Source organism: Capricornis sumatraensis, chromosome 11 (assembly GCF_032405125.1).
Source record: "Capricornis sumatraensis isolate serow.1 chromosome 11, serow.2, whole genome shotgun sequence".
NCBI classification, from domain to species: domain Eukaryota; kingdom Metazoa; phylum Chordata; class Mammalia; order Artiodactyla; family Bovidae; genus Capricornis; species Capricornis sumatraensis.
This window is the reverse complement of record NC_091079.1, coordinates 26,584,322-26,602,721: the sequence shown is the minus strand read 5'-3', so window position 1 is coordinate 26,602,721 and position 18,400 is coordinate 26,584,322. Positions and strand designations below refer to the sequence as shown.

The window sequence follows — 18,400 nt, the reverse complement described above, 5'->3', positions numbered from 1 at the left end:
AAGCATTTTGAACTGGACAATTAATTCCAGAAGAACGAACTGCCCTCTAATACTCAGATGTGTCTAAGGTCTGTTCAAATTCCAGAGCAGAGCTTTAAATTTAAGCAAGAGCCACAGGGAAAAGCATTTTCCAAACCCCACCAGCCACCCAGCTCCAGGTCACCAGAATCACCTGGTCCTTTCTTCCTGGTAACTAACACAGGAAGTAAGCATCACGTGTACTCTCCACATACCTGGGTCATTCAGTTTTATACTGGGGAAAAAAGACATTTTCAACTTAGTCACACAATTCAATATTTAGTGAATGCCTAAGATGTACCACATACCATGTATACTAAGCACATTTTAAAATGAGTAAGATACATACTCCAGAAACATAAATAAATAATTCTATTTTGTTCATGGAAACAATTTAAAGTGACTGTGGTTTTGTTAGTGGCCCAAATTCACAGACTCCTGCTTTAGAAGGGACAGAGTCCAGCCTTGCCGCCAGTGCCCTGCACCCCCTTATTAGCAGGGCAGCTACCTCCCTCTCTCCCGTCCCGCCACTGCACCGCAAACAGACGGGGACACGGTGGAAACAGTGGCAGACTTTCTTTTCTTGGGCTCCAAAATCACTGCATGTGGTGTCTGTAGCCATGAAATTAAAAGACACATGCTCCTCAGAAGAAAAGCAATGACCAACCTAGACAGCATATTAAAAAGCATTACTTTGCCAACAAAGGTCCATCTAGTCAAAGCCATGGTTCTTCCAGTGGTCATGTACGGATGTGAGAGACAGACGATAAAGAAAGCTGAGCGCCAAAGAACTGATGCCTTCAAACTGTGGTGCTGGAGAAGACTCTTGAGAGTCCCTTGGACAGCAAGAAGATCCAACCAGTCTATCCTAAAGGAAATCAAACCTGAATATTCATTGGGAGGACTGATGCCGAAGGTGAAGCTCCAATACTGTGGCCACCTGATGTGAAGAGCTGACTCATTGGAAAAGACCCTGATGCTGGGAAAGATTGAGGGCAGGAGGAGAAGGGGACGACAGAGGATGAGATGGTTGGATGGCATCACCGACTCAATGGACATGAGTTTGAGTAAACTCTGGGAGATGGTGAAGGACTGGGAAGCCTGGTGTGATGCAGCCCATGGGGTCGCAAAGAGTCAGACACGACTGAGCGACTGAACGACTACAACCACTCTGTTTACGAGGCGCGGAACTTTAGAAGGTCGGCAGCCCGGTCGGCAGCCCGTCCTTCTCCCTGATCCGGCTCCTGCTAGTGCAGCCTCAGGGTGATCCTGGCAAGACCAGCCCCTCCCACTGCATCTGATCAGGCTACCCAGTGGCCCCTGGGTCTCGTCCCCTGTAGGCCCAGCATCCCAGTCCCTCAGTCGTGCCTGACATCCGCACTGGCGGCTGCCACCTCTGAAGACAAAGGTATCTCCTGAGCGCCTGCAGCAGGTCCTTTCCCACACATGACCCCTAGGCGGCGACAGAGGGCAAAGGAGAACTCGGGCCGCGAGCTAGTTCTGAGCTGCCTGAAATTCTGGAGATGATCACACCAAGTGAGGTAAGTCAGACAGAAAAAGACAAATATCATATGATAGTGATGCAGGGGGAAAAAAAATACACACGAACTTATTTACAAAACAGACTTACAGATCTAGCGAACCACCTTATGGTTACTAAAGGAGAAAGACTGGGGGAAGGGAATAAATTGGGGGTTTCGGATTGACATGTACACACCACTATGTTTAAAACAGATAGCCAAACAAGAACCTACTCTATAGCACAGGGAACTCTGCTCAGTATTCTGTAATAACCTAAGTGGGAAAAGACTTTTAAGGAAAATAGACACATGTACAACTAAATCACGTTGCTGTATACCTAAAACACAATATTGTAAATCAACTATAGTCCAATATTTAAAAAATTTTAATTGTAAAAAATATTCTGCAAAGTGGAGAGGGCTGCTTTCTGATCACCAAACTTTAAAAAAAAAAAAAAATCCAGAACCTAGGTTTAGCTTTAACCTCAGTTTCTTAGAGAGACTTTTCTGAAACCCCCTTCAATACAAATTAGGTCTCCATTACTTTCTCTTGCCCACTCCCCCACCACCCTCCACTTTGAAGCAATTTCCCTAATTCGTAATCATGTATTTGGTGGTGTGTTTGTTTGTTTAACCTCTGTCTCCTCTAAAAGATTATAAACTCCAAAACCATCAATATCACTTAATTCAAAATCAGTTAAAAGCTTAAAGAGAAAAAAAAGCCTAAAGAGATCAATGAGGTTAACAAACATATTTATTTCTAAACAGAAATGCTGCATTTCCTTTGTCAGAAGGACCTGAACATTTCGAGAATGTTCACCTTAGAACCCCTGAGAAGAATGTTAACCAAGGCACTCAGCTCCTGCTTCCTAGAGAAACATCCAAGATCCAGGGCTGGGGGAGAAGGAGCGGCTCAGGGTGGGCCAGCCGCTGGCCAACCCAGAACCCCAAAACCCGCAACTTTGCTGGTCCTCTGACTCCTGCCCAGTGATGGGAACTGTGGCCACGTGGCCCTCCTGAAAATTATGGACCCTGGCCGTGTGTATGGAGCCTGCAAACTCTCGTGTCCCCGTGCCGGATCGGTTCACCACTGCTCTTTCCCCTAAAAACAAACACAGAAGACTGGCTGGTCTCTAAGTTAAAGCCCGATCAGCCACCAGTCTCACAGGGCTTTCCTCTGCCTCATGTCTCTAAACCTGCCCCAACCTCCATTCCCACGGCCGCCGCTGCACCACGACAGCACCTAACACCGGGTCTGGCTCCTGCCTGCATTTCCGCCCCTCCTGTTTACTCTTTATAAGCTCAAAAATGACTAGAAAGCTACGGTAACTCAGACAGTGCGATGTGGATGGAGGATAAACAAACAGATCAATGGAAAAGACGTAAGAGCTCAGAAATGGACCCACATATTTTTTCATCCAAAGGACCAAGGTGACTAAGTGGCTGGGCTAGGGGCAGCTGCACCCCACCCCTCAAGCCCTCAATTCTTGGGGCTTAGTTCCATCATGATGCCTGGCACCATCTCCCAAAAGATCTGTTTTCCACTGCTGGGACTGCATGAGACCCTCAAGAGGAGTTGGTGAATCACATCTGACTCTGCATTCTCGCTTCCCCGCACAAAGTTTCACACAAACATTTGGGTGAACCAGGGAAGCTGCTTAGAAGAAACAAGGGAGGGAAAGAGAGAGAGAGGGAGGGTGGACCCTACAGAGCAAGGCAGTGGTGGTGGCCTCTGAAGAAGAGGCCTGCTGGCAGAGATGGGAAGAAAACATTCAACAGAAAGGAAGCCAGCCAGAGCCCTACAGGGAGTCCTGGGGCTGACTTAACAAGCCCTCCAAGTTGCCAGGACATCCAAGACCCCCATTTTCCAGAAGGCTACTCCCAAAACCCCTGCTCCTTTGCTCCAGATGCCATAATTGATCTGGTCCCCTCAACCCCCTACACCCCAACAAGCCCAGCAGCTGCCTCTGAAGCTGGTGCCCACTCTTCCATCCTGCCTTGGTCCTGACCCAGCAGGGGCACAAAGGTGCCGGCTTCCAGAGTTAAGCAATTTGCAACTCCATTTGTTACATGATTTAGAAGCAGAAAAGTCTGTAATCCCATTTTTTTTTTCTATTAATATGCCAAGCATGATCTGCTTGTGAAAGTCGCTCAGTCGTGTTCAACTCTTTGTTACTTAGTCCACAGAATTCTCCAGGCCAGGATACTGGAGTGGATAGCCTTTCCCTTCTCCAGGGGATCTTCCCATCCCAGGGATCAAACCCAGGTCTCCCGCACTACAGGCGGAATCTTTACCAGCTGAGCCACAACGGAAGCCCAAGAATACTGGAGTGGGTAGCCTATCCCTTCTCCAGCGGATCTTGCCAACCCAGGAATCAAACTGAGGTCTCCTGCATTGCAGGTGGATTCTTTACCAACTGAGCTATCGGGGAAGCCCCTGTAATCTGCTTATAAGCTGTGCTCCCAGCAGAGGCCCAGGTCGGAGCTCTGGTCAGGGAACTAGATCTCACATGCCACAACTAAGAGCCCACGTGCCACAGGGAAGATTGAAAATTGCACATGCCACAGCTAAGACCCAGCACAGTCAAACAAAGGGAAATAAATTTTTTAAAGGTGACTCCACTTAAAAAAAAAAACAAAACTATAACTTCAAACCTGTAATAAGTTTTTAATATGACTATTTGCTTCACTCTCAGATTTTTTTTCTTAAAAAAAAAAAAATCAGTCAACATCTGTCACACTTTTCCAACCACAAATGTTTTCAAGAAGCAAGCAGGTGACAAAGCACTAGGCTACAGGGCGGACAGACTGGGTCTGGATGAAAGCGATGAAGAGCAGGTCCACCAGCCTCCAGGGCACTGGCCTGGGCAGTGGGCAGGAGTGAGTCTCCTGCAGATTCCCAAGAGTTACATGACTCCCCTCAGGTCAGGAATCTGGTGAGAGCAGATCCCAGGCCCCAGAGCACGTGTTCATTCTACCCTCCAGGCCGATCCAGCCCTTAAAGTTGATACCTGCCCTTGAGGAATTGCAAAGACAGTGAAAGTTTAACAGGATAAACAGTTGAGAACAAAAAGAAAACTTAACTCCAGGCTAAATCCCTTCTACATAATTAAACCAGCTCCTCTCACTGGGGAGGTTTGCAGAAGCAGCCTGCATGAAACTGTCTATAAAAGGAAGTGCAATTACGGGAGTCTTTTTAATATATCTAATTCCTGACTGCCCTTGCCTTAGGCAGAAACTTAATTCTACTGAAGGATAGCTGTCTTTGGAAAGTTGTTAGGTAAACTGTAAGGTAACACAGGAATCATTGTTCTACAAGGTGAATGGACTGAGAAGGGAGCAGTGTGGTAGCAGGCAGATCTCCATTTCAAGGCAGTGACCATCACGGCGGGCTCACCGCCTAGAAGCTGCACCTTAGAGACCAGATGCGACTCCACCTTATCATTTATTGTACTGACTCTCCTGCCGTGACCCAACAACCAAGCAGAGCAGGAGACTCTATTCAGGAATTAGACATGGCAAGTTAACAGCAGTAAATTCTAAAACATGATCTCTGTCACTTACAGCTGAAAATTCAAGGCAACTACAACAATGTCCAGGGTTGTTTTTAGAAACTGTTAGGTAAACTCCAGCAGAAAAGTGGGCGGTACACGCCATGTATCTATACTTGGGAGAAGGGAAGCACCAAACAAAGACAGTTCAGTAGGGAAGATCAAGTCTGACTCCACATAGGATCTGTTTCTAATACTTTAACCTTTATATTCTATTGCTTTTGCTACCAGTTGAGAAACATTGCCTACAGCCTGAAATATACAGAACGGCCCCTTCTCGAGGCTCTGACCTTTAAAGTACAACACTTTTCCATTCGTACAGATAAAAACTTGCAGAACAGAGAATAACATTTGTCTTGGAGGTTTATAGAACATTGTAACCAAACCTAGGAGCCCAGGTGCAAGAACTAAGGATTCAGACACCAAGAAGTGCACCAACCAACCACTCCCCCTCTCCCCTTTTATTATAAAAGAAGCCTGAATTCTAACTCAGGTACAATTGTGCTTTGGGACACTGGTCCATCATCTTCTCCAGCTGCTGGCTTTCCAAATAAACTCACTGTTCCTTGCCCAGCAGTTCATCTATTGATTCATTTATTGACGCATCGTGTGGCAAGCAGTACGGGTTTTGGATTTGGTAACATCATTATTGTCAGAAAGCATGCCTGGCATAGTTCACAGCTCCTGAGGATCTGGGTCTGCTCCATCATCACATTCACACACACACACTTTACTGTACTGGCTCTCCTGAGGATCTGGGTCTGCTCCGTCATCACACACACACACACACACACACACACACACACACACACACTTTACTGTACTGGCTCTCCTTGTCGGAATCTGACACAGTGGTATGAGGGCACGACCAAGGGTCCAAGGGCTCTTTACTCATCCCTGCCTGGCATGTAGAGTAGTATCACCAATGCTTCAACTGAAGAATCCATGAAATGTGCCCCTGGCGTCTGGGCACCAAATACCATACATAAGCTCAAATGCCTTCTGCAACCCTCAGTACGGGGGACACTCAGTGTAACTGCTTCAATATGGTTATAGGCTCAGAAGTTGATGCTGGAGGGGCCGTTGTTGAGGGTAAACCCTATGACACTAAGTGTTAATTGCTTAGTCATGTCCAACTATTAGGGACCCCATGTACTGTAGCCCACCAGGATCCTCTGTCCATGGGATTTTCCAGGCAAGAATACTGGAGTGGGTTCCCATTCCCTTCTCCAGGGGATCTTCCCGACCCAGGGATCGAACCAGGGTCTTCTGCACTGTAGGCAGATTCTTTCCAGTCTGAGTCACCATATGATACCAAGCTTATACCAATATTTCTGAAGTCACTGGGCTCTGCCATGGAACCAGGCTGGAAGGGGCAGGAGGTGGTCAGTGCAGCCAGGCATTCACTCTTCCCTTCGATAAAGGTACCCTACAGCAGCCACTGGAGGCCAGGCACTTGAACCTCCAGGAGCCAGAAGTACAAGCCGTACAGCCACCGCGAAGTCTGGATTTCATCCCAAGCTGGAGGAAGTTGATTTTTAAAGCCTCAGTTCTGCCATTTCCAAACTGTATGAAGTTGACCTCTCCGAACTTTTGTTCCTCGTCAGTAAACGACATACAAATTAGAACTGTTGGTAGAAACGGAGAGGCAGGAAGCGCGAGGTCAGTGCCCCAGTGCAGACGCTTCTTGTTAACCACGCAGGAAAGAGCCCCAAGCTCAGTGTCAAGCGACTCCAGCCAGGTGTTCAGAAGATCCATCCTGCTCCTGCGTCCAGGGGCAGAAAGGCTGCTTCCCCCTCGCCTGGAAGCCAGAGACGGATGGCTGCCTGGAGGAGGTGGCATTTCAGTTTAACTTTAACGGGTGAGGACCAAGGGGCCCGCAGGGCTAGGCGGCAGGTAGAGGATAAATTACAGTTTATCACAGGATGTTACAGGGTTACCGGCAGTCAGAACGCTAATAATCTCTGGCGTTTATCGCTCCCTCTTCAGGACACAAAGAAACTTTCCTTCAGCAGCTCGGTGGAACCCTGTCCCTCAACACATCCTGCCCAAGGAACGTGGGTCTGAAGGAGCTACCCAATTCACTGAGAAGGGAACTGAGGGCAGGCAAGAAGGAGGAGGAGCGGCCAAAGAGTCGGCGGCGCGGGGATTCGAACAGCCCGCCCGCCGGCACGCCTGCGCTCGGTCGCTGGCGCGCACCCCGGCCCCACCCGTTGCCCTGGAAACGGCCCCGCGCACGCGCGCGCGCGCGCGCACTGCCTTCCCCGGCTCGTTCTTCCGGAGCATCCTCGTTACTTTTTTTCTCAATAAAAACCCGAGGCGGCGGGATACTGCCAGCGACCGAACGTGCTGTCGAAGGACGCCGCTACGTCCGCTCTCCGCCCGGGGCCGCGAATCCCTCCGCCGCCCAGCGGCCCGCGCGCTCCTTCCCGACTCCGAGCTCGCAACGGCTTCCCGCGCGCCGCGCCGCGCCCCACCCCCACCCTATCCCCACCCCAACCCCCAGCCCGGCTCACCTGCCGCCCGCGTCTCCATGGCAACGCCCCCGCCGCGGAGGGAAAAAAAAGCGTCGGGCTCTTCCGTGCCCCCTCCCGCGCCGACCGAGAAGGCAGGGCGCCCCACTGATGCTTCGCTTTTTATTTTTATTTTTTTAAGAAAAGAGCCGGCGCGGTTATGGCGAATCTGCGGCATCCAACATGGCGGATGGAGTCTTCGCCCTCCTCTTCCCGGGGCGCTGACGTCGGCGTCGCGGACGTCAGGCTCGGATGACCCTCCCCCCAAGCGGCGAGAGCGGCCGGGCGGGCCGGGCTACTGCGCGTGCGCCGACTCGGTGTCCTGGCTTCGCTATCCGGTTCCGCGGATTTGCCGGCTCCGCGTTTTGAGTCTCTCCCGAAAGGGGGCTCACCGGAGGCCGGGAGTGAGGATTGCAGAAGCGCAAGTCTGCCCTGCTCTGCTCGGAGCCGGCGTCTGCCTGTCACCCCCATCCTTGGACCGCACCGGGCTGGACGAAGGAGAGTTTCAGCTCTCTTGTCCCAGTTCGCAGCGATATGACTTTTCTTGGCTTTCATTTATTTACTAATTTATCAATCGGGGCGGTCACAGCCGGCCTCGCTCTCTCTTTCCAAGGTTGCACTGTTTGCAGATGCTTTCCGCTAGGAGTCAGTTCAGTTGCTCAGTCGTGTCCGATTCTGCACTGCAGCGCGCCAGGCCTCCCTGTCCATCACCAACTCCGGAGTTTATGCAAACTCCTGTCCATCGAGTCGGTGATGCCATCCAACTATCTCATCCTCTGTTGTCCCCTTCTGCCTTCAATCTTTCCCAGCATCAGTGTCTTTTCCAGTGAGTCAGTTCTTCGCATCAGGTAGCCAAAGGATTGGAGCTTCAGCTTAGATTTAGTCTTACAGATAGAATTCAGCAGCTGGAACCCCCTCGACCGAGCGCCTGACTTCTCTCCGCGCTCCAGACTACCCCTCGACCGAGCGCCTGACTTCTCTCCGCGCTCCAGACTATCTTGCAGAAAGTGTCGGCTGGCTGTGAGCCCGCCACCCCATCACTTACCCCTCTCCCTGAATCTGGCTCGCAGCCTTCTCTCTGCAAGCCGCAGCATCTGCTTGACTTGTAATGACCTCCTTTTCCTTTTCGGTCTACCACTTTCTTCAGATCTCTGCTCAAATGACATACTGTAGCGGGCCCTGCCGGGCCACCCCATCCAAAGGAACCTTCCTAAGTCACTTTCTGTTTTCTCCGTAGGATTTATTACTGTCTGACAGTAATTTATCCCGGTATCGTCCGGGTCACCCCTTTGGCCACCAAAACTAGGAACAGCCTGACAGTGATATATTAAATTAATGAGTTCCTGTTGCTTTTATTTTAAAAGGTTAGCTTCTGTTTGTAGCAAATAACGTCTTTCATTTATGGTAGTAATCGTGTAAAGTTTTCTTTTTAAATCCAACTTGTTTACATTTTCTAAAATTAGTCGACTTAAAATCGTTTATGTGGTAACAGAGATAAGGTAAAATAAATGTAAAAATGAACTTGAAGTGAGAAATTTGGGAAATACTAATTTGTTTTTCTGGTTCTCCTGAAATGCTAATCTTTGCCTGTTGTAAGCCTTTTCCTGAAATAACCTCCCCTCCTTGCAGCTCAGTTTAAGGAATTCTCTTTCAGCTCATGACTGTTCCCACACTCCTGCTCACACTTCGGGCCTGCACCATCCCAAGCCCACTGAATTTATCTGTTTGCACAGCCCCCTCCCAGTGATCTAGACCGTGAACTTCTTGAGCACAGGAGCCACGCAGATTTTTTTTTTAATCTTTGTTTCCCAGCTCCTACTGCAGTGTTACTCAGTGAACACATTGGTTCTCATTGGCACTTGTTTTACAGTTAGTAAAACTCCCACGAACATCCCACAACTCTGGGAGATGGTGAGGGACAGTTCCCTGGCGTGCTGCAGTCCATGGGGTCACGAAGAATTGGCCACGACATGGCGACTGAACAGCAGCACAGCATTGAGCTGGAAGATGATGCTTTGATTTATCGGGAAACTTGTCTTGCTCCTTAACCCTGTTCTTGGGAAATAGAGACTCAAGATTATAAGACCCCAAATTTAGCCAGTCCATTAAATATATCTTAAGAGGTATCCCCCTACCCCTTCCTTTTATCTTCACAACAATAGGAGGGCTAAATTGGACAAATAAGAATATCCTTTTCAAGAAGAGAAAAATGTGCAGAGAGGTTAGGTGGCTTTCTGAGCTCACGCAGCAGGTCAGTGAGACCCCAGGTGTAGAACTGGACTCTCCATGCCCAATACTCTCCCCACATCGCATGTGGGATGTGTCTACACTACCCACCCATTCCCAACAGGGCCACTTCAAGGCAATCCTAGGGTTATTGCAACACACCCACCGCCTCCCACAGTGCTTCCCAAGTCTCAAGATAGATGGCTGAGTGGAACTCATCACAGTCTTTGATTTGCAAATGAACTGCTCAAAAAGCTGCACGGATGAGTGTTCCCTTTCAGATGGATAAATATTTGCAATAACCACTATTTTGCTGTGAATCGATTTCTGTCAGGAAATTAGAGTTGTTCTGAGTTGCTGACAGTATTGGTTTTGCGCTGGGTTGCCTTTCTAACAACAGCATTTAAATGTTAGTTATTGATTAGCCAATGGGTTACTCCTGGATGTTGTGACCAAAATGAATTTTGGAAATGAAGCAATTTAAAATTTGTCTCAAAACCCAGTTGCCTCAGAATATTAATAAAGTCAAATTTTAAAAAAAATAGTGGATTGTGAATGATATTCCTGAATTAATGATTTGGACAGCTATGATTTTCTCTGTTATTCTCATGGTATTTTCCTTCTTCTCTGTTCAAAGAAGGATCACTGAGCCCCTATCATTACTGGCCACAGGCATATAGAAATGACCAAGGGACGGTCCCTTTCTACCAGACCAGATTTGCAAATGGAGAGATGACTCCGCCCATGGCCTTGCTGAATGATTTGGCTTGTATTCAGTCAGTAAACATCTTTATACTCGCCATTTTCGTACTGTTCCAGAATGCCTTCAATTAGTGAAGGCACATTAATAGAAGTAAATATAAATTGCTCAAAATTGTCTAAGTAATAGCATCCTGCTTCAGCGACAGTTCCTAGAGGGCGTGAGCCTCCCAGCTTGCCCTCTGGTGGCCTCTTCAGCCTCTCAAGACAGGCACCGGAGTGAATTTGTGCCAGAAATGTATTACATGAAATGACATTTCATTATGCAATAATAAATTAACATAGTTGAATACATTTGTGTCAATAGTTTTATAATTATATCTAATAGCTGTGTGGCAAACATACATTTACATGAAGCCAGAATAATTTGTATACATAATTTTATGTTTTCTTGAATGCAGATTTTGATAAAGGATACGTAAGAGGGGCTCCAAAATAATGGACCTGGAGGCACAGTGCTAAAATTCAGAGGTTGGAGTAATCACAGTCTGAGTGAAGGGTTAAAAATCTGAACAGACACGTTGTAGGGAAGAATCCATTTAAAATTGTATATTAAAAAAGATGTAATATTCAAACGATTTGAGCAATTTGAGAACATAATTATGACCTTAGGAAGCAATGTCTTTTCTCGTTCTTTCTTTTCAGCGGCCATAGGGTGCCGTCTCATCTCCAGCACACACATCGTGTACCCTCAGCACACACATAGTGATCTCAATAGCATTTTTCGTTCACAGTACCCAGGGCTCCTTCAGAGAACCCGAGTTCACATCTGGGAGCAAAAAGAAATTCCAATGGCCTGAGACATCTTACTATTGCCAGAAAACCAGGCTGCTGCCAAAAGTGCTGAGCTATTGCTGAAAGGACAAAGGAATCAGGTGAAAGGGAAAGAGGGTCCCTCAGGTCAGGTTGTAACTTAGATACAACAAAGAGTAACTAGGTCTACAGTTGCTGATTTACAAGAATAAGTTGAGTCTGTGGAAAGCCATGAGTCCTTATCAATCAAAAAGGAAAAGTTAATATTATATGTAATGACAAAGCTAGTTATAACTCAAAGAAAGTATAAAAACAGCATTTTAGTAAGTAGGTAAGATTGGCGTATATGGGACTCTTGTTTCTTACTTGACGTTCAGTATGTCTGTTTGGGAAACAGTGTATCTGTGTAAGTTGAAAAGAACAGATAACTTTAAGTCAAAGATTTCCAGAAAGAGTAAGAACTGTACCAAAACCAGGAAGGGCAGGTCAAGACCAGCAGCCTCCAAAATAACCGGGTGGAAGGAGTGTTCATAATTGGTGCTGTGAGTTAATGAATTAGCCAGATGTCCTAGCAGAATGGTTGATGGATTAAGCTGCGCTATGGTCCTGCTGATTATACTGAATGCTAATGAGGCATAATCAAGTTAATTGTAAACTGAGGCAAAACATCATGTACTCAAAATTCAATGGGCATGGAGATTGCAAGAACTTACTTGTAAGTCCTGTTGACTTAGCAGTTGAATCTGGTCGGAGGGCATCCCAACCGGCAAATGCCTGCTGCTACTTGAGTCACCTTGAAGGATTCAGTGTTCCCACTAAGAATCCATCAATCATTGACCCAGAGGCTGTGATTTCTATGTTCCTGGGAAAGAGATAATCGCTCTATCTTGTGTCTGATCTTGCAGTCCTGGAGAACTACAAAAACCTATCTTCTGTAAGCTAACACATTGGTCGAATCAATAGTTCTGATTTTTACAAATAAATTTAAGTATGAGTACAGTAAAAACTTTTGTGTTGTTAAGGTGGTTGAAGCATTCAGGAGAAGTTATGTTAGACTCATAGTGAAACAGGGCAATTTGACTCAGTGGATAAATGTTTAAGGAAATTGGATTCACAAAGTTTTAAGTTTATCTGCTGTGTTTAAATAGCGTACCCAAGAAAAGTTAATAGATTTATAAGTGTAATAAATATTCTGTAAAGCAATCACAAGCGGTAGTAACTGGGCAATGTAAAAAAAAAATTAAATTTTAAAAAGGGAGAGTGGCCTTGGATCCCAGCAGCAAGGAGGGTAAAACAGAAGGGCTACCAGAGACTAGAGAAGGCAATGGCAACCCACTCCAGTGTTCTTGCCTGGAGAATCCCATGGACAGAGGAGCCTGGTGGGCTGCCCTCTGTGGGGTTGCACAGAGTTGGACACGACTGAAGTGACTTAGCAGCAGCAGCAGCAGCAGCCAGAGACAAGAAGAGTACCAAACCCAACACAGAGGCCCAGTAAACAGTTATTGAAGGAAGGGAGAGGGTTGGAAGGATGGAGGATGGATCAAGGAATGAACACTGGGGAGAGCTTGTGTGTGCAAGTTGGTTGGGAACTCTGCTGACCTAAGGACTACAGCGGCTTTTGCTTCCTGTGGCTTCCAGTTTCCTTCTGGGACAGCAAGTTAGCCTAGGGATGCCCTGCTCATGGTGATGGCAGAAACCAAAAAGGGCAAGTAGAAATGTCAAGTGCTTTTTCAAGTCTCTTCTACCAGCACACTGACCAGTGCAAGTTACGTGACCAAACTCAGAATCAACAAGAAGAAAAATGTACTCATCTTTTTGGTAAGAGAAGAGAAATTCCCAGTACAAAGAGTGTCTCCTTAGGGTAGAGTGAAGAGATGGAACCATAATCTACCACTCCTTCCTGGAGAAGGAAATGCAACCCACTCCAATATTCTTTTGTGGAAAATCCCATGGATTTTCCCTGTCAGGCTCCTCTGACCATGGAGTCACAAAGAGTCCTCCAACAGGACTAAACAACAACAACAACGACTCATTCCATCATGAACCCACAGGAAAAAAGTCATAAACGTGTACTCAGGGAAATTCCCTCGAAGTCTAGTGGTTAGAACTCTGTGCTTCCAATGCCAGGGGTCCAGGGTTTGCTACCTGGTTGGGGAACTAAGATCCCACAAGCCTCATGGTAAGACCAGAAAACCAAATTAATTACTTTTTAAAGAAGGGTACCCAGTAATTTATTTTCTAAAGAACCAGCTGACCATGTGCTCGGCAGAATAGAAGAAAAGATTTGGTCATTCAGGATTTGGTATAAACAAGGGATATATTTTTAACCTTGAGTTTTGATATAAGATGGATTTGAATTCAGGATTGATTCTGCCATTGTTGCCTGTGTGACCTTGGGCGAGTTACACTCAGTCCACAGTGAATGTTCATTTTCCTGGTCTGCTTTCTCCCAGTGACAGCACTCAGCTTCTCTCCAGGAACTTCCTTGCCCTGGTGGAGTGATTTTTTTTTTTTTATGTCGCTATTATTGATGATATAATTGACACTACTGAGCTCTGTGACCCTGAGACCCCCATTCATGGGCCCATCAGTAAAACTGGGGAGAATTAGATTAAGTGGGATCTCATCAACTCACCACTCCAACACCAGTTAGCCAAGCTGCCAAGCCTCTAGTCCTGACATGCCAGCAAAGGTTTCCTTGCAAGCATGAAGCCCTGCCGCTGTGCTTGTTAAATGATTGTGATAAAGAGCAATGTCTATAAAGCAAGACAACTAGGCTTCACCCTTACAAACTGGTGCCCTGAGCAAGTTCTAAAACAGTGTCTCAGTTTCCCCGTTCAGAAACAAGGCTGATTATCTCCACTGCATGGGCTTAAATTGTGAGGCTTAAATGAATTAACACACAACAGCTAGGTTTTCTTTTAAAAATTCAAAGCAGTGATCCTATGAGACTCTATGGAATTTGATATCTCAAAAACCTAATTCGTATTTTCATTTTCTCCACCCTGCCTTCATATTTTGTCAGTGTTTGGGTCAGTTAAATTATGCTGGTTTCTGCAAAATTCGAGTATCAGAGAGGCCTGCTATCCAGGCTTGCTGACTGGTTCTTTGGTCCTTACACACCACTGACACTAAACGTCAGGGAGGAAGCCAAGAGCAGTCTGGCCTGGGAGTCATTTGCTGCAAACAAAATGTATCCTGAGAAGAGTGAGGGTGGGAAACCAGCATTCCCCAGTCTCTAGAAGGAGCAATGACTCAGGCCACCTCCTCCAGGGAGCAGACTCAGACAACCATCAGCTCCTCCCTCCCCCCAGTCACCTTCCAGCCTCGGGTGATGTTCATCAGTGCCAACATTTCCCAGGACTCTTACTGTCTTAAAATGCATTCCATGGACCATACTGGGTCCCCCAGGTATGCAGTCCACCTTGCCCTCCAGCTGAAGCTGTGTGTCTACCTGGAGAAACCTAGATCAGTCTTACCTTCCTGAGCACCTTCTGCCTCGCCCTTGACATCCTTGGCTCTCAGAAACTATTGTCTATTTGTCAGAAGGAAGAGAAATGGAATGAATAAATGTCTCCACTTTCTACTGTCAGCAGATAAACATTAACAGGAATATCTGGGGATGGGAGTTCCCTGTTCAGACACGCATGTGGGCATCTCTGTGAGGGCTCCCAACTTAAGGGTTAACACGGAATGTTGGGGTTAAAATGACTTTAAAAATCTTTACATCAAACCTCCTTATTTTCAGATGGGTAAACAGGCCCAGAGATGCTAAGCCTGTTGTTCACCAGGCAACCAGGATTGTGAAAGCATGAAAACCATGTGTTACAAGCCACTTTCAAGAAGCTGGAGATGTTTAGCATTCCTCTCCTGGGAGAAGACAACATTCAGTAGGGACATGCGTGTTGATCTTTAAATATCCAAAAGGCGACTCTATGAAGAAGAGCTTCTTAAGAAAACAAAGTGCAGGGACTTCCCTGGTGATTCAGTGGTTACATGGGTTCAATTCTAGGTCAGGGAACTAAGATCCTGCATGTTGCATGGCATGGCCAAAAACAAGAAAGTAAGGAAAAAGAGAACAAAGTGTCCAAAGATGGAACAGTCACCACTAGAAGTGGTGAACACTCTTAACCCTGTAAATGCCCAACCATGAAACTGAGAAATAACTTATAAAGAGAAGCATCAAAACAGGGGCAGGGAAAATGTTAAAGACAGAGAATACCAGTGGGTCAGGACATGGAGCAGCTGGAGCTCTCAGATACTGCTCATGGGACAAGTCATGGTACAACCACTTTGGAAAACTGGTTGATGGCTTTTGACAAGGATAAACTTACATCTGCCCTGTAATCTAACAAGTTCACCCCCAGGAAGAGACACAATAGAAATACACCTGCTTGTTTCATCAAAAGACATACAAGTTCTTCTCACATCACTCTTAAGAGCCCCAACTTGGAAACTGCAAAACTGCCCATTAACAGTAAAATGAGCAAATGAATTTCAGGGTATTCACGTGATGGAATTCTATATAGAAGTCAAAAAACCTTTTTGTAAAGAGGCAGATAGCATCTCCAGCTTTGTGGACCATATGGTCTCAGCTCTAGTCGCTGTAGTACAGTGTAGAATGCAGCCCTAGACATGTACAGAACTGAACCGGCATGGCTGTGCTTTTTAAAAAAAAAACTTTATGAGACCAGATGGAAAGCTGAATTTGGGCCGCCAGCCCTAGAATGCCAACGTTACAAAACAGTAGTAAAAATGGACAATTCACAGCCATATCCAACAATTGGGATGACTCTCACAAACATGGTATTGGGCAAGATAGGTCAGACCCAAGAGCACGTTCTTCGTGATGCCAGTTTTATAAGGTCCAAGCACAGGCAGAAATACTGTGGAGGGTGTTGGAGGTTAGGATGGTAGTTGTGCCCTTACAGGTAGCGCCTATGGAAGGGGGGATGAGGAGGCTCTCAGGATGCTTTTTCCTATCTGGGCTCTGAGTACGTACAGTCTTCCGCTTTTCAAAATTCATCAGTGTGCAGAGTTATGCGCAATGTTCATGTACTTTCTTTATTTTTGGCTATGCTGGGGAGGCTCGTGGGATCTCAGTTCCACAGCCAGGGATTAAACCTGGCCCATGGCAGTGAAAGTGCTGAATCCTAACCACTAGATCACCAGGGAACTCCCTGATATGTGTACTCTTGGAGTGTAAATAAAAATAGTTTCAATTAAAAAAAAAAAAAAAGATTTCCCCCGACTAGAAAAGATGCATGCATCGCAATTGTTACAACAGCATTGTTTACAATACCCAAGATATGGAAGCAACCTAAGTGTCCACCAACAGATGAATGAATAAAGATGTGGTATAACTATCCCCAGTGGCTCAGATGGTAAAGATTACACATATATACATACATACAAAAAAATAGAGGAAAATATGCAAAGAAATAGAGGGAAACAACAGAATGGGAAAGACTAGAGATCTCTTCAAGAAAATTAGAGATACCAAGGAAACATTTCATGCAAAGATGGGCTCGATAAAGGACAGAAATGGTATGTACCTAACAGAAGCAGAAGATATTAAGAAGAGGTGGCAAGAATACACAGAACTGTACAAAAAAGATCTTCACAACCAAGATAATCACGATGGTGTGATCACTCACCTAGAGCCAGACATCCTGGAATGTGAAGTCAAGTGGGCCTTAGAAAGCATCACTATGAACAAAGCTAGTGGAGGTGATGGAATTCCAGTTGAGCCATTTCAAATCCTGAAAGATGTTGCTGTGAAAGTGCTGCAGTCAGTATGGCAGCAAATTTGGAAAACTCAGCAGTGGCCACAGGACTGGAAAAGGTCAGTTTTCATTCCAATCCCAAAGAAAGGCAATGCCAAAGAATGCTCAAACTACCGCACAATTGCACTCATCTCACACGGCAGTAAAGTAATGCTCAAAATTCTCCAAGCCAGGCTTCAGCAATATGTGAACCATGAACTTCCAGATGTTCAAGCTGGTTTTAGAAAAGGCAGGGGAATCAGAGATCAAATTGCCAACATCCGCTGGATCATGGAAAAAGCAAGAGAGTTCAAGAAAAACATCTATTTCTGCTTTATTGACTATGCCAAAGCCTTTGACTGTGTGGATCACAACAAACTGGAAAATTCTGAAAGAGATGGGAATACCAGACCACCTGACCTGCCTCTTGAGGAACCTATATGCAGGTCAGGAAGCAACAGTTAGAACTGGACATGGAACAACAGACTGGTTCCAAATAGGAAAAGGAGTATGTCAAGGCTGTATATTGTCACTCTGCTTATTTAACTTATATACAGAGTACATCATGAGAAACACTGGGCTGGAAGAAGCACAAGCTGGAATCAAGATTGCTGGGAGAAATATCAATAACCTCAGATATGCAGATGACACCACCTTTATGGCAGAAAGTGAAAGGGGACTAAAAAGCTTCTTGATGAAAGTGAAAGAGGAGAGTGAAAAAGTTGGCTTAAAGCTCAACATTCAGAAAACGAAGCTCATGGCATCTGGTTGCATCACTTCATGGGAAATAGATGGGGAAACAGTGGAAACAGTGTCAGACTTTATTTTTTGGGGCTCCAAAATCACTGCAGACGGTGATTGCAGCCATGAAATTAAAAGACGCTTACTTCTTGGAAGAAAAGTTATGACTAACCTAGATAGCATATTCAAAAGCAGAGACATTACTTTGCCAACTAAGGTCCGTCTAGTCAAGGCTATGGTTTTTCCTGTGGTCATGTATGGATGTGAGAGTTGGACTGTGAAGAAGGCTGAGTGCTGAAGAATTGATGCTTTTGAACTGTGGTGTTGGAGAAGACTCTTGAGAGTCCCTTGGACTGCAAGGAGATCCAACCAGTCCATTCTGAAGGAGATCAGCCCTGGGATTTCTTTGGAAGGAATGATGCTAAAGCTGAAACTCCAGTACTCTGGCCACCTCATGGGAAGAGTTGACTCATTGGAAAAGACTCTGATGCTGGGAGGGATTGGGGGCAGGAGGAGAAGGGGACGACCGAGGATGAGATGGCTGGATGGCATCA

At 46.1% G+C, this 18,400-nt stretch overlaps 1 protein-coding gene across 1 annotated transcript in view; it reads right to left on the bottom strand.

The window, feature by feature from the left end:
* The window catches only part of ZFAT (zinc finger and AT-hook domain containing), a 155,933-nt gene extending 148,240 nt beyond the window's left edge, over positions 1-7,693 (bottom strand). Inside the window, exon 1 of the mRNA XM_068983678.1 lies at positions 7,606-7,693. Within this exon, the coding sequence (XP_068839779.1) occupies positions 7,606-7,624 (19 nt within the window). The 5' untranslated portion in view covers positions 7,625-7,693. The remainder of the gene's footprint in view (positions 1-7,605) is intronic.
* Positions 7,694-18,400: the final 10,707 nt, after the last annotated feature.